At 34.7% G+C, this 15,879-nt stretch overlaps 1 protein-coding gene across 8 annotated transcripts in view; it reads left to right on the plus strand.

Moving 5' to 3' along the window:
- ACAP2 (ArfGAP with coiled-coil, ankyrin repeat and PH domains 2) overlaps positions 1–14,561 on the plus strand; it is a 164,231-nt gene extending 149,670 nt beyond the window's left edge. For all 8 annotated transcript variants that reach the window (XM_032298198.1, XM_032298202.1, XM_032298200.1 and 5 more), the window contains 3 exons: positions 3,583–3,644; positions 9,706–12,463; positions 12,635–14,561. In XM_032298198.1, the coding sequence (XP_032154089.1) occupies positions 3,583–3,644; positions 9,706–9,806 (163 nt within the window). In that variant the 3' untranslated portion in view covers positions 9,807–12,463; positions 12,635–14,561. The remainder of the gene's footprint in view (positions 1–3,582; positions 3,645–9,705; positions 12,464–12,634) is intronic.
- Positions 14,562–15,879: the final 1,318 nt, after the last annotated feature.

Consider the following 15,879-nt stretch of genomic DNA (forward strand, 5'->3'; position numbering starts at 1 on the left):
GTATTTCCTTTGCACTTGACTATTTCCATATAGTGAATTATAGTTGTCTCTTGGTTATCCGCAGTGGATTGGTTCCAGGACCTTGTGGATACCAAAATCCACATATACTCATGTCCCTTATATAAAATGGTATGTATCTACATATAACTTACACACCTCCTCCCATATACTTTAAATCATCTTTGGACAGGTGCAGTGGTTCATGCCTATAATCTCAGCACTTTGGGAGGCTGAGGTGGACAGATCACAAGGTTAGGATTTCGAGACCAGCCTGGCCAATATGGTGAAACCCTGTTTCTACTAAAAATAAAAAAAATGAGCTGGGCGTGGTGGTGGGCACCTGAAGTCCCAGCTACTTGTGAAGCTGAGGCAGGAGAATCGCTTGAACCTAGGAGCTGGAGGTTGCAGTGAACCTAGATCGAGCCCTTGCACTACAGTCTGGTCAACAACAGCAAAAAAAAAAAAAAAAAAATGCCTACGTTACTTATTATACCCTAATAAAATGGAAATGCTATGTATATAGTTGTTAATACTATTTATTTTTTTATTTGCACATACGTATGTATGTATGTATGTATGTATGTATGTATGTATTTTTTGAGACTGACTCTCTCCCTGTTGCCCAGGTTGGAGTGCACGATCTCAGCTCACTGCAACCTCTACCTCCCAGTTTTAAGTGATTCTCCTGCCTCAGCCTCTCTAAGATCTGGGATTACAGGCATGATCCACCACACCCTGCTAATTTTTGTGTTTTTATTAGAGATAGGGTTTTTGTCCAGGCTGGCCTCAAACTTCTAACCTCAAGTGATCCGCCGACCTTGGCCTCCCAAAGTGCTGTGATTACAGGTGTGAGCCACTGTGCCTAGCAATTATTAGTATTTTTAAATTGTTGTATGGTTATTTTGTATTGCCTTTTTTCCCCTGAATATTTTCCATTGGTAATAAGTTGAACCTGCAGATAAGGACAGCCAACTATACTTGAACGAAGTGTTAAATGAACTTTGAAGATGGCTGGTATTTACTATGGGCCCTGTACTTCTCTAAGCACATTAAATGTATGAAGCAGTTTAAATGCATGAACTTATTTGGTTCTCACAACAACACTATGAGGAAGATATTAATATTGTCTTCATTTTATAAAAAAAGAAGCCAAGCCATAGATAATTTAAAATGTTAGTAAGTGGTGGAGTTGGGATTTGAATCCAAGAATTGTGACTCTAAAACCTATGTACTTAGCCATTTGTACTATACTGCCTGATATAGAAACAGACAACGAGTGACTTCTCCAAAATGGTTTCTTTAACTCTTTGTATAGTACTAGGGCAGAGGTTGGGATTGTTAGAGAAACAGATAATTATTCTACTACCTTGAGAATTAGAAGATTCTCTAATTCTGTAGGCAGAACAGCTGCACTGATGTTAGTAATTTGTGAAGTTCCATTACCTTTAGGCAGTGGTAGGAATTTGTGCTTGTTTTTGAAAAGTATTGTTCACATAAAGCTGGGTGCTCCCACCTATGATTTAAGCTACTCAGGAGGCTGAGGTGGGAGGGTTGCTTAAGCCCAGAAGCTGGAGAAAAGCCTGGGCAACATAGCAGGATCCTGTCCCTACAAAATATTAAAAATTAGCCAGCTCTGGTGGCACATGCTTATAGTCCTAGCTACTTGGGAGGACGAATGAGACCCTGCCTCAAAAAAAAAAAAAAAAAAAAAAAAATTTACATGAATACTTAATTAATTTTTAAAAATGCATGCTTTTGAATGTTTGAAAAAAATTTAATGTGACCTTTTAAAGAATTTTGAGGTCTTAGTTTGATTTTCATCTTAGATGAAAGAAGTTTGTTACACATGGAATTCAGAAAATTAATCATGACTGGCCGGGCACAGTGGCTCACACCTGTAATCCCAGCACTTTGGGAGGCCAAGGTGGGCAGATCACGAGATCAGGAGTTTGAGATCAGCCTGACCAACATAGTGAAACCCCGTCTCTACTAAAAATACAAAAATTAGCTGAGCGTGGTGGCGTGCGCCTGTAATCCCAGCTACTCAGGAGGCTGAGGGCAGGAGAATTGCTTGAACCCAGGAGGTGGAGGTTGCAGTGAGCCAAGATGGCGCCCTTGCACTGTGGCCTGAGTGACAGAGTGAGACTCCGTCTCAAAAACAAAACAAACAAAAAAAATCACTTATACTTCATTGTTATGTAGGAAATCTCAAGCATATTTTGTGTTGCCACTTACTCATTTTAATCTGGGCTAAATGAGGCCCATAATTGGTTATCCCCCATCGTTGGAGAAGAAATAGATCCATTCACACTCCTGAATCTCACATGGCTTGTTTGCACTCCTGAGGTCCTACTGAGAACTTTTGACTTCTCATATGTCACCCCTGCCTGACTTCTGCCAAATAAAAAGCCAAAACAGAACAGCAAAACATACTTTCTCACATCCTTTTCCCTTAGAAGGGGTGGTGGTTATTATGCAGGCGATTGCAGGAAAATCTGGAACTCTTAAATCCTTATAGATTTACAGTAGAAGAAAGATCAGTTATTAAAGATAGGAATGATATAGAGAAACAAGCTCTGCAGGCAGTTTCCCAGGCAATTCCTATATAGCAGTGGACCCTTCCTTAAAAATAATGTCTTCTCAAATTGTCTAAGTTTTCTCATTTTACTTTGTATGAATGCTTTAGTTTTACTTAAGAATTTTTGTAAGTAAGCATCCTCTGTATCCAAATGCCACAGGATGATTTGTGGAACTATTGTTAATACACACAGCTGTCAAGAGAGAAGATGAAGGGAATTGTGGAACTTTGAAGATTGGAAAAGTTCATGTCACATGCTGTAGTTGTCAGAACATTTCAGAAGAGGGTGATGGAGATTTGAAAAGGCAGTGGAAATTTGGTGGCCCAGAAGGACAGACAAGGAATACAGAGGAGGAGAGGGATACCAAACATAATATTTGCCTATTTAAAAATGTTACTTAAAGGAAATACTTATCTTCTTAATCTAGTGCTACATGTCATCTGCTGCCAAGATGAATAATCTGAAAAAGAATGTATAAGTAATATGGTAATGTTGGAAAATTCTTGGTAACTCATAGTCATTTATTATAATGTTTGTATATCAAAATATATTTCCATTATTTAGAGGTGACACATGCTGTTTATATGTCTGGAACTACCTCACTTCAGGGTGAGCCAGAGTGAACTTAGGATAGTGTCTCGCTTCCACACGGTAGAAACAATAATTTCAACAGTTGGCAGTTAAAATTTGACAGGTTGCTGTAAGAGCCAGGAATTCTCAGGCGTCTGGTGGAAGCAAGCCACTAGAGGTATTGCAGGGATGCTGCTGAAGTAGAGCTAAAATGCACTAGTCAGAAAATTTGTGTCATCCTTTCTCATGAGAATTGTATCAAGGTGAGATAGTTATCGTTGTACCTCTAATTACTGGGTTCGATAAACTAAAAGCCAGATTATTTTAATGGCAAATAAAAAACAATTACATTAGTGCATGTATTTATTACCTGTTTATAGACTTTATGACACTTGTATAATGTCATCTAAAACATTATTTTATTGATTTTTAGGTTACGTTTAGCAAGAATGAATGAAGAGATGCGGGAATCAGAAGGACTGTATGGACAGCCAGGTCAATATTCTACTAATAACCATACTGAAATGCAGTATAAGAAATGCATTCAGGAATTTATCAGTTTACAACTGGAAGATTCATAGTTCTTTAGCAAACTAATGTGATACTATAGAGTTTTTATAACCTACTTGTAAATTGTGAGTTGTTAGCTTTGTACTGTACTTAACTGAATCCTTGGGTGGCTAATCCCGGGCCTTTAAAAATTCGTAACTCTTCCTATGACAGTACACATTGACTTGCTCTATTTAGCTCTGGCTGCTGACCTCTTTATTTGCTGTACAGATGTCTTCCATATACATTCCATTGAAGTGAATGGAATGGTAAAACACTCTTTCTATACTTACAGCAGCAAAATAGTTGTTTTCTTTTTGGAATTCTTTTTCGCTGTCAAGTGAATATAACAGAATTGTTTTCTTTTTGTTATTCAGGGAATTTCTATCAATTACGTTCAGGGAAAAAAAAATCACCATGTGTCTGGCATATAAAAAGCCAGTATGGAAAATACCAAGAATAAGGTTACTGATGGGTTTTGTACTATAAAAATGAGTTGAAGATTTAAAATGAAATTTATCAGTAAGTGGAGAAGTCCATGATGTGAGTGGAGTTAGTTTGAAATGCTGAGGGAAAAGATCTCATTTTATCTAAAGATAAAGCTTTGCCTCCAGGCAGTAGTACATTATCTGTTGGATAAGTAGAAGTATTTAGAACAATAGTTTTTGCACCAGATGGCAAAGTAGATTTATTGTATTTGAGAAATTTCAATTCATGAACACCTCAGATTTCATTTTGAGTAATTGTCACCTTTTGAATCAAGATATCAAGGAAGAAATATTGCTGATCAGATTCTTCTCTTTGATGAACACATTGATTAGACATTCTTCACAAAGAAGAGAGTAATTATTGGTTCTTTTGTTTCATGAATTTAAGTATATGAATTACTCATCTGTCTTTTAAATTTATACACATATAAGTAAAAAATTTCATGAATTCATGACTACAATACTTGAGATTGTTCAGTTTGCAATGAATAGGTTTGGTTTTTAAAAAAATGAATATTGATACATTATTTTTAAAGTGACCTGGTAATATCTCTTCTTGTTCAGATACATTTTGAAATTTCTGTACTTCAGCCATTTATTTTAACAGATTAATATATAATTAATGTGAGGCCATTCTTTTCTCAGAGGACCATATTTACAACTGCTTATTTTTGGCCTAATTTAATATGGAACAAGTAAGAACATTAAGAATAGAGGCACTTCAGCTAGATATTTCTAATCTAGGGTGTCCCACTTTAATCCTATGGATCATATACAATACTAGGCAACTCATGATGTTCTAAGATGTAAGAGTGCTGATTAAGGGTGAAGCTCTAGCATTAATTCTGGATTTCACCCATTTGTTTTAAACTTGAATGTTAGATTTTAAATAGGTTATAATTTTGTAACAGATATTCTTAACTGATAGTATTACTAGGCCATTTTTGAGGCCTTTGTGTTTAAGCACTTTAAAATAAAAGTTGTTTAAAGAATATGACCTGATATTTGTGAGAGAAGAGTGAACCTCAAGATTTTAAGTTAAACAATTATTTTCCCCCAGAAATTTTTAACTTCAGTGTTTGGTTAGCTGCTCTTTCCTTAAGGTGTTTACCGATGAAGTTTACCCAGCTTACTAGTCAGGTGGTCAGTGGTCGACTCTTTGGAGTTGGGAAGCATGAAAGGAGAGGGCCTCTGAGTTCTTGCCATCTCTAGTTCCACCTGAATTGCTTGGGTTTCTGCTGCCATCATTTAGGAGCATTCAGATGTCTTTCACTGTCATTTTTGTTTGAGTTTACATATACGTAAACTTAAAATATACAAAAAAAGATTTTTCCAATTTGTTTTAATGAAAACTTGGATAAAAAGCCTCATTTTAAAACAAGCTTTCCTACCATTCTCACATTTTAATTTCGAGGTTAAAAAAATAGATTAGAATTCTGGAAATAGTATATCAGAATAAAATTGAGATTTTTCTGATCTATTTGAGGATCATCTTGAAAAGCGTTAGGTTTTTAACTCATTCAGAGGGCTTAATATTTAAAGCAGGATAATTTTATGCCTAGACAGGGGGCATGGTGAAATGGCATAGCAGTTGTTCTCTGGTTACTATTCTTTTCCTTTATGGATCTTTACAGAGCAGTTATGTTTGGCTCAGGCAGCTGCTCTTTGTTTTTCCTTTGGTTATCACTGTACATTTTTCTATCAAAGGCTTTGGTTGCTTGTTTTATTGGGATCCTTTTTTGGTTTTCTTAGCAATAGAATGAAAACCTCATTACTCTGGGTAACTTTTAAATGCAGGTATTTTTAATATTTTGATAATGAAGAGTTCTACCCTTTAAAAGATTCAGATATAATCTTTGGCAATCACTGATTTATTTCTAAGAAACCCCACTTGTGAACTTTCTATCTGTATAACCCTAAGGACCTGGGACTCCCTGTTCCTTGTGTGGTGTGATGAGAGGGCACACTTTTTTCTTTTTCCTTTTTTTTTTTTTTTTTTTTTTAAGTTGGAGTCTCGCTCTGTTGCCCAGGCTGGAGTACAGTGGTGCGATCTCTGTTCACTGCAACCTCTGCCTGCCGGGTTCAAGAGGTTCTTTTGCCTCAGCCTCCTGAGTAGCTGGGATTACAGACGTGTACCACCACACCTGGCTAATTGTTTTGTATTTTTAGTAGAGATGGGGTTTCATCATCTTGGTCAGGCTGGTCACAAACTCCAGACCTCAAATGATCCACCTGCCTTGGCCTCCCAAAGTGCTGGGATTACAGGCATGAGCCGCCGTGCCTGGCCCGAGCATACTTTTTTTCAAAAGGTGTGTCTCTCTTTGACAGTCCCTGAATACCTTAGGAGATATGGGTGGGTGAGGGAAACAGCATACTTTTCTCTCAGTTATTGGAAACCAGTTCAGTGGTTCCCACAGTCTCTGGCTTTGTGACTCTTCTTGATTGTTAGCAGGCTCTCAGCCAGTTGAGAATCATCACTGCTTTAGACACCCACTACTGGTTATGTGAGTATGTAGCAAGCACAAGCTGAGAATAGCTGATCTAAGCAATTATGAAAGTAAGCTGTTACCAACCCAGAAGGGGTAAGGTCATGCATATGATGACCTGGGGGTGGGTGTCACATGCCGCCATCCCTTTGAGGGGAGTACATTTCAAGAGCAAAATTAGCAAACTCTTGAATCATCATAACTGCTGTTGTGGTAGATATTCTGAGTACCAAAAATTAAAAATTAATTTAAATTATCAGTGGAAACACAGCAGTCTGTATTTTGAAAACTCAGAGCTCTCCAAACATATAGAAAAGTTAACTCTCTGGAGGGAAATAGAATGTGGTTAAGTTTATGCTTAGTATTATAAATGTTGGATGATTAGTTGTTTACCATTTATAATAAATTGTTAAATGTATTTCTGGGAACATTCCATGGCAGCATATTCTGGGTTGTTGTTTATGTGTTCCAATGTACACAAATTATATTTGCCTTGGGAAAAATTCTAAGTAATCAAAATTATATTTAAATATTAAAAAATCACATTGAAGTTCAATTTGTGTTAGATGTATTAAGTATCTTAGTCACTATTGTTCTTGTAATGTTTGCTTTGGACAGCACATTTTGAGATCTAAGAAAGGTAGTACATTAACATTGTATTAATGTTTCCTTAGAAACTGAATGTTAAAAAGTTTTATGTGTGTATATGAAGGTGGCAACTTCCTTTTGTATTGTATGAACACTTTTTAAATGTATTCAGTCAGTGAAACCAATGATTATTAGGGCACCAACACTTTTATTCAAGGAAGCGTTTGAGTCTTATAATTTGTTTTGCATGGTACAATGGTTCTACTAAAATGTACTTGTGTAATAGGTACTAGATGATTTAAAAACAAAAACTGGGAAACCATTTAAAAATTTCCATAGCTTGTTATACAAAATATGCATTGCTAATAGTAGAAGCCATATATTGCCATTGTACTGTTGTACTACTTAACAGTGCTCATCTGGTGCTATCTGTAGACTATTTGGTATTAATGTCAGCTAGACCCTTCTTCCTATTTCTTCTTGAATGTATAATGTGTGCCTTTTAAGTTACTTCTAGTGTTGAATGGTAAAATCTTTGTGGTATTTTTGTATTATAATCTGCACTTTACACTTTCTTGGAAAGTAAAATTCCAGACTATCCAGTTTAAATAGTATTTTAAAAATATTTATAATGTTTACAATAAATATTTTAAATATTTCAATTCAACATCTAAAAATTAGAAAAAAATATTTTATATGGTTTGTTGCTATTTAATGTTGCTCTCTTCTCTGTTTATTTTATATCTTTTAGAATGGTTAAGAATGAGAATAGCAGTGTTTGTTTTTTGATGTGGAAAATCATGGGTATAATTGGATTGTCTTACTAGTTGTACCAATGTATCAACCTTTTATTTTAGTAATGTCCATATGAGTTAGATGTTACTCTCAGCCACCTGTTAATAATTGCTTCTTGTTTTTTTCTTTTTAAAGTAGACTGATTAGGTTTAATAGATTGATTCAGGTCATGAATAAATTTCCAGGGCTTAAATGAAAGCTATACAGAGATGTTAATAAGTTGCTTTTTACCTAAATATAAAAAGTGACTGAAAAGTATTAAAAATTTTTTATTGAAAGTCTTTGGTTATGCTGGTAGACCTCTTTACTACATCTTTATTTCTATCCCCAACTTTTTTCTAATTCTCTAGCTTTTGATATGACACCTCTTGCCTCAAAAATCTCACTTTTTAAAAACTGACAAAACTTACTGCACTATTAACAACAAGTGTAGCAATGAGTTTGTTATAAGATGGATGCAAGGTATCTTACAGGAGATAATTATAAAACATGTTACAACAATAATAATCAAAAACAGTATTTTATGGTTGAAATCTTGAGAGCAGAATTATGCCAAGCATTTGTATAAGGCTAGTGTTTAGCAGGAAGCATTCATGATCAATGATTTATCTTGAAAACAAGATTCATTTGTCCGAGAGACTGATCTGTATGTGTGCGTATATTTAGTTTCTCATGACAAGAAAAGTGGTATTCAATTAGCTATATCAGTATCTATAATCTACTTCTCAGCAAGCATATTTGTACATACACACATATGTTTATTTTTCTAATTTAACAGATGTCCTTGGTATTTATTTGCATTTTGTCATAGCATTCTTGCTCATATGATCTACGGTAAAACAAAAACCCAACTTTTAAATGCAAAACTATTATTTTAAAGCCATTTTCTAGGATTTTGTTGTTAATTTTTGTAGAGACATAGTCTTGCTATGTTGTCCAGACTGGTCTTGAATATGTTGCCCAGACTGGTCTTGAACTCCTGGCTTCAAGCAATTCTCCCCACTACCATCCCCCAGCCTCCCAGAGTGTTGGGGTTATAGGCATGAGGCACTGCACCTGACCAGATTTTTATTTTCCGAGTTTAGTAAGCAGTGGATAAGGTGCCATTAGTTTTAATTGTCTGTTAATGTTTGAGTAAAAAACTATTTTTTAATATGCTCTTTTAATTAAAAGATAGTATTATTTTTCCCTACCTGATTATCAGTTTGTTTTGTTAATAACTTGAATCCATCCAAAATATTAGTATTTGGTTTTAGTCAATTTTTTTTGGCCCTGTTATCAAGGGAAATATTTATTTAATGAAGGTCTCATTTACTGTTCCTTATTTAGAATGACTTTTTTTCACCCCTCATGTGTTAATAAATGTATTTCTTTACATTGCTTTAAAATACTTGCATCTTTGCTCTTTTCTAACTCTGCGCTTTCCTCTGTGGCTTCATCTGAGGTGCTTTTTACAGGTACAGTTTTTTTTTATTTCATTACATAATTTTTTAGCATTTATTTTTAGTTGGCTCTCTTTCTTCCAAAAATGCTCATCTGAACAAAATTTTAATGTAATGAATTATAAAGTAGTTACTAGTCATAAATATGAATGTTGTTTTATTAATACTTGTGTAAATGTTTAAAGTGTCTGTATTTTATTTCACACAGGTGATGAAACTTACCAGGACATATTTCGTGATTTTTCCCAAATGGCGTCCAATAATCCAGAGAAACTAAATCGTTTCCAGCAAGATTCACAGAAATTCTGAATTTTTTTAAAAAGGGGAAAATATGGAATCTGGTGACCCCCTAATGTATACAGCTAAAAATTCGCAAATTTTTACTGCTTTAATTCTACTTAATTTTGATAGATATTGAATGGCTTGGAAAAAGGTACCCATTTGACAGATTTGTAAATTAAAACATAGTTATCTAGTAGTTAGGAGAGGAACCTAGTTTAGGACCTCTTTTATTTAAAAAATAATAATAAGCCTGTTTAAAGGGCTATTTTTATAGATAGAAGTTCAGTCTAGATTTTGGCCATCTCTACGTTACAGGATGCTAGGAGGTCAGACAAAAATGATTCTTTTGCCAATGGGTAGTAGCATTGATGTTTTTCTTCCCCATGTATCTTGCCCAGGATCATTCAGTCAAGCATGTCTTCATCAAGTGGGAGCCAACTGTCCTGCCTGCCTCAAGAATATGTCTTTTCTTTAGCTTCCCTGATGATTTTTGGTGGTTCAGAAATAGGTGTGTGTGTGTTTACGTGTGTTTGGTAACCTAGCTATCATACACATAATATGTGATTTATTAGAACTAAAGAATGTGTTTTCCCCATTTGTTCCTAAGTGCGGTTATACTCCTTAGATGACAGGTTATTGTCCAGTACTTTAATATATGTATGTATAATGGCTGTACAGGTAGACCATAATTGAGTCCTTTAGAATTATTCTATTTTATGCAGCAAAAAGAAGCTTTTTTTTTTTTAAATCACAAAATCCCAGTTCAAAATGTGTAGCTCTTCATTGTTGGGTTGATTTCCTAAAACCTTGACAAATGTACTGATGTAATAAAACTGTTTTAAAGGTTACTTGAATGTTGCAAAATTATGCTTTCATCAAAACTTAATTTTAAAGGAAAAATCGATTTATAAAATAATGTAGGACGTTTTTGTCTTTTAAATTTGTCCTTTTAAAGATGCAGTTTTGCTGTTGCTCCTAGGGAAAGAAAAATCTCTATACAAAGGAGAAAAAGTACCCCATTTATTTTTAGTTAATACTAAAATATATAGCAATAAATTGCTGTTTATTTTTTTCTACATCTATTTTGTGTACTTGTACACAGTGTACATTCTTTTAAATTATATCATGTATATAGCTTTACTATTCGGTTACGTGATTCACAGACCCCTGAATTCCAAAATATTATGGATAAACATATTTACCATTTATATGCTACAAATTAGTCTCGGTCCATCTTTGAAATGATTTATCAAGTATAAAATAATTAATTTGCATTTTTTTTTTTTTTTTGAGACTTGAGTCTCTCTCTGTCACCCAGGCTGGGGTGCAGTGGCAAAATCTTGGCTCACTGCAGCCTCCTTCCCCCAGGTTTAAGCAATTCTCATGCCTAAGCATCCTAAATAGCTGGGATTATAGGCACCCACCACCATGCCCAGCTAATTTTTGTATTTTTGGTAGAGACAGAAGTTTCACCATTTTGGCCAGGCTGGTCTCGAACTTCCCTTAGGTTATCTGCTCAAAGTGCTGGGATTACAGGCGTGAGCACCTGTGCCTGGCTTAATTTGCCTATTGATTCCTTTCCATTGTTGTCAACATTTAAGTTTAATCTTCTTTTAGAAATTATATATAAATGATGATATTATTGATACTCTTTCTAAATAAAAGAGGTTTTTAAATCCATAACAGTTTTATGTATCCAATAATATATAAATTTTCTAACATTTCCCAATAACTAGAGTTTTATAAATTAATTAAACATCAAATCAGAATCTAGCCAAGCAGGAGTTATATTGAAATAAGTTTACATCACAGAAAAGGTTCCATAATTTGGCCAAATTGCATGCATGTGATGCTTATATAGCTATAGTCACTATATGTTGGATAAGGATAAAAATATATTTGTGAATTATTTCTGAGGAAATGCTAACTTCCACAGCATTGTATTTAATTATAACAATAACAGGAACATTAAATCTTTCCTGTTTCACCTCAAAGTCATAGATCATCTGGCTTTTAGGCACCTTAACTAAAGGCAAAAATCTGATTTGTAGTTTTTATTAAGAGTATACCTTGAAATTATTTGACCAAGAAACTCAAAGAAAAGAAGTATGTTAAAAAGAAAGAAAAGAGAAAACCTCACTTTTCCTTTATAGCGTCCATTCCTGTTTGAAACCCAGTACCTCATTCCTAAAGATCCTGACCTTTATCTAGGAAGTCTAGGCAGTTTTCTTTTTGGATCTGGCCACGGTGCTTCAGATCACCTCTGGAATCTCTGTGGTTGTGAAGGCAATTGTTTATGACACTCTTACCTCCTGTGGGTTGAGTCATGAATTGTTAATGTGGCAGTAATTAGTATCTACTTAAATTTAGTGGTTAGAAATGTATTTGAAGTGCCCTAAAGATGATCATAGTTCGGAATATCTTCAGAGAGAGCAAACTTTTTAATATTGCAGGGAGGCTGGCAATACAAAAATACATTTCTATGGATTGATTTCTTGAATGTGTTGAGACATAATTTGGACTACATTTGGCAGAAAGGATGGATTTAAACAGCAAGGCTCTTAAATTAATAGTTACAAGGTAGTTGGCTCTTAGGTGAATTTAGCCATGTCAGCTAATAGCTTTTATATGGTATGTAACAAATATGAGTTATGCTGTGATTCAGTGCATTATAAGAAATCATAGTATAGGCCGGGCGTGGCAGCTCACGCCTGTAATCCTAACATTTTGGGAGGCCAAGGTGGGTGGATCACCTGAGGTCAGGAGTTCAAGACCAGCCTAGCCGTCATGGTGAAACCCCATCTTTAAAAGAAAAAAAAAAAAATTAAAAAAAAAAAAAAAAAAAGAAATCATAGTATAAACAATGTTAATCATTCTCTTGGGCTTCATCAGTCAATGTTATTGGCCCTTATTTTCTTTCCATAGCTTATCGGCTATTATCAGTTTCTTATTATTAATTTGTTAGCTCATTATCATTAGCTTACTAACTTAAAAATTAGAGAAATATCAAAATGAGAATAGCAGCACTATGAAGAGTTAATAAAATGCAATTTCATGTTAGAAGAGAATAAAAGTAATTGAGCAGTTATTTGCAGTGCTTTATTGCAACATTTATGTGCTTAAGATTTCTAAAATTTAAAAAATTACCTTTAATACAATCCTTAGAAATTCAGAAATATCCTGGTATTCACTAGATTATGGTGTTTGCCCAATTTATACTGGTTTTCATTGTAGATTTTAATGAACTTTGAGTGTTTGCTTTTCCAGACATACAGATTTAATTTGGAATATGAACTTTGGTTCTTCATGAGTGCATTTTGAAAAAGAAAAAAAATACACATTCAGAATCTGGCCAACTTAAGCTTTGTATTTTAAAAATGCATGTTAAGTATGGTCACAGTAAATGAAATTGTGTTTAAGACTAAATTTACTACCATTTTGAACAGTCAGACATTCCCAGATCATTCTTACATTGTCAGATAACACTTCTGTATAATATCACTTTGGACCATGGACATGAGCTGGAAAATGGTATATTTTTGTAGATTGTATGTCCAGAATGAGTTTAGAACTGCATGATATAGTGGAAAGAGCACTGGACTAGTAGTCACTACTCTTTTTGGATTCAGGGCTCCTCACAGTTAAAATGAGTATAATGAAACAAGGTGGAAATATAAAAACATCCCTTTGTATACTATTTTGCTACTTACAGTGTATTTTGGCATTGCTTTATCTTACTGGTTTCTCACGGTAGGATTTCTGAGATCTTAATCTAAGAGCTCCGAAATTGTCAACTTGTTTGATCCCAGGGTGCTTCTTTTGTTTTACAGACTGAGCTCACTTGATTTTTTAGTTGGTGGCATAGTTGGCATCATTTCCTAGGTCTGATTGACTGCTAGTCAGAGGCACTTTATTTGTATCATGAAATGATTTGAAATCATTGTAAAGCAGCAAAATCTGATAATGACTGCCAGCTTTCCTTGTGCTTTGATAACAAAGACTCCAAATATTCCAGAGAACCTGGATAAAAGTTTGAAGGACTAGGTTGGGAATTGAAGACATAAAATTGTAGGAAATCTTACATTTTTACAATAACAAACATTTATGAAAGCAAAACATTTAAAAAGTGATTTTAATTCACCATATACTTATCAATTTCTTGATGCTTCTAAATGATGTCTAACAGATGGTTTTGTGGACATATTTTTCTGTTTACATAAATTTATCCACTTAAAATGTGATAATGTGGGGACATAGCAAGGTTTGATTACATAAACTTCTTTGCATTGGTCTTTTCCCTATCTTATTTGCTAAATTTTCTTATTTTTCTTCAACCTCCCCACTCTCCATTTTTTGGTTATTAAACAGGGAAAGCTTGCTACATTATAAAGATTGTTGGCACCATTTATTTTACACAAATGCTAAAGGTTAACTTTTGGAAATGATGTACTACTTTTACATATGTGTTTACTTGTGCTTTGTGATATTTCTGGATCATTCCAGTAATACAGACTTTTTACATGTAATATTTCTTGCTACCTGTGGAAAGGTATATTTTAAAGAATGTATAACCAACAGTCCATTTACTTTTTATTAGTATGTAGAGGATTTGTATCTAATTCATGAATGTAGTTTTACAATAGTTTGTCATTGTAAATGGAGCAAAGTACATTATCTTTATTCTAAAATGTACATTATGTAAGAATTGTAAATATACTTAAGTACTTTGTATGCCAAAAAATCACAGTAAGTCAATAAAAATCTCACCTCTGGCATAGTTACTTCATGCTCAGACTGACATTTTGTTGTGAACTACACTGTGAACACATCCATCAGCAGCAGTTACTTTTAAGGTACTGTATTTCTTCCCAGCTCTTTCAAATCCACATTGATCCTGTTTGCTGGTTACTTCAATCAAGAAATCCATTTGAATTGTTTATGTGTATAATTCTCACTGTTCACAGAGCTATTATGGCACCTAATTCATTGGCAAAAAGATAAAAGACTTTTTTCCCGGGTGGGGGTGCTTGCTCTAATTTTTTTGCCATTATGATTGACATTAATGTTCCTAATCTATGTAACACATTCACATTTGATCCTTTTAGTAAACAGACATACATACGTTTGTCTTTGAATTGGGACTGAAGGAATGAAAGTTTGGAAAAAACTAAACTGGAAGTGAATCACCTGCGTTTGCTTTTTAAAAGTTAATTGAAAGCAGACACAAACTTTTCAATATAACTTGGTTTATTCAGCTTCATTTCATTTTCAGAATAGTTCTGTGAAGAAGAGAACCCACATCAATGGTCTGTAAATATTTTAAATGAAAACAGTTTAACTGGCCGGGCGCGGTGGCTCAAGCCTGTAATCCCAGCACTTTGGGAGGCCGAGGCGGGTGGATCACGAGGTCAAGAGATCGAGACCATCCTGGTCAACATGGTGAAACCCCGTCTCTACTAAAAATACAAAACATTAGCTGGGCATGGTGGCGCGTGCCTGTAATCCCAGCTACTCAGGAGGCTGAGGCAGGAGAATTGCCTGAACCCAGGAGGCGGAGGTTGCGGTGAGCCGAGATCGTGCCATTGCACTCCAGCCTGGGTAACAAGAGCGAAACTCCGTCTCAAAAAAAAAAAAAAGAAAAGAAAACAGTTTAACTTTTCAGTTATTGCAAAAACAAAGCTTTTTGCTTGTGGAGAAATGTTTAAATAAGCAAGAGAATCCACAATTCCATTATCTTACCTGTGCTGTCCAAAATGGAACCCACTAGCTACATGTGGCTACTTAATTAGAAATAGAAAGAGTTCATTTCCTTAGTGGTACTGCTACATTTTAAGAACTCGATAGCCCCATATGGCTAGTGACTATTGTTTTGAACAGGGGAGATTGTGGAATATATTCATTGTCACAGGAGGTTCTACTGGATAGCACTGAGGAAGATACTGTTACTTTTTTGGTGTATACCCTTCTAGACCTTTGGGTGTGTGTATTCCTACATTTACACAGTGGGATCATACTGTTACCCACTTCTTTCACTTAATAGATGGTGAGAACTTAAATTTACTATGCGAAATTTCACACGTACAAGTAGAGAAAATAACTT

This window comes from Sapajus apella, unplaced genomic scaffold (assembly GCF_009761245.1).
Source record: "Sapajus apella isolate SASKATOON/1434 unplaced genomic scaffold, GSC_monkey_1.0 scaffold38, whole genome shotgun sequence".
In the NCBI taxonomy this organism is placed as follows: Eukaryota; Metazoa; Chordata; class Mammalia; order Primates; family Cebidae; genus Sapajus; species Sapajus apella.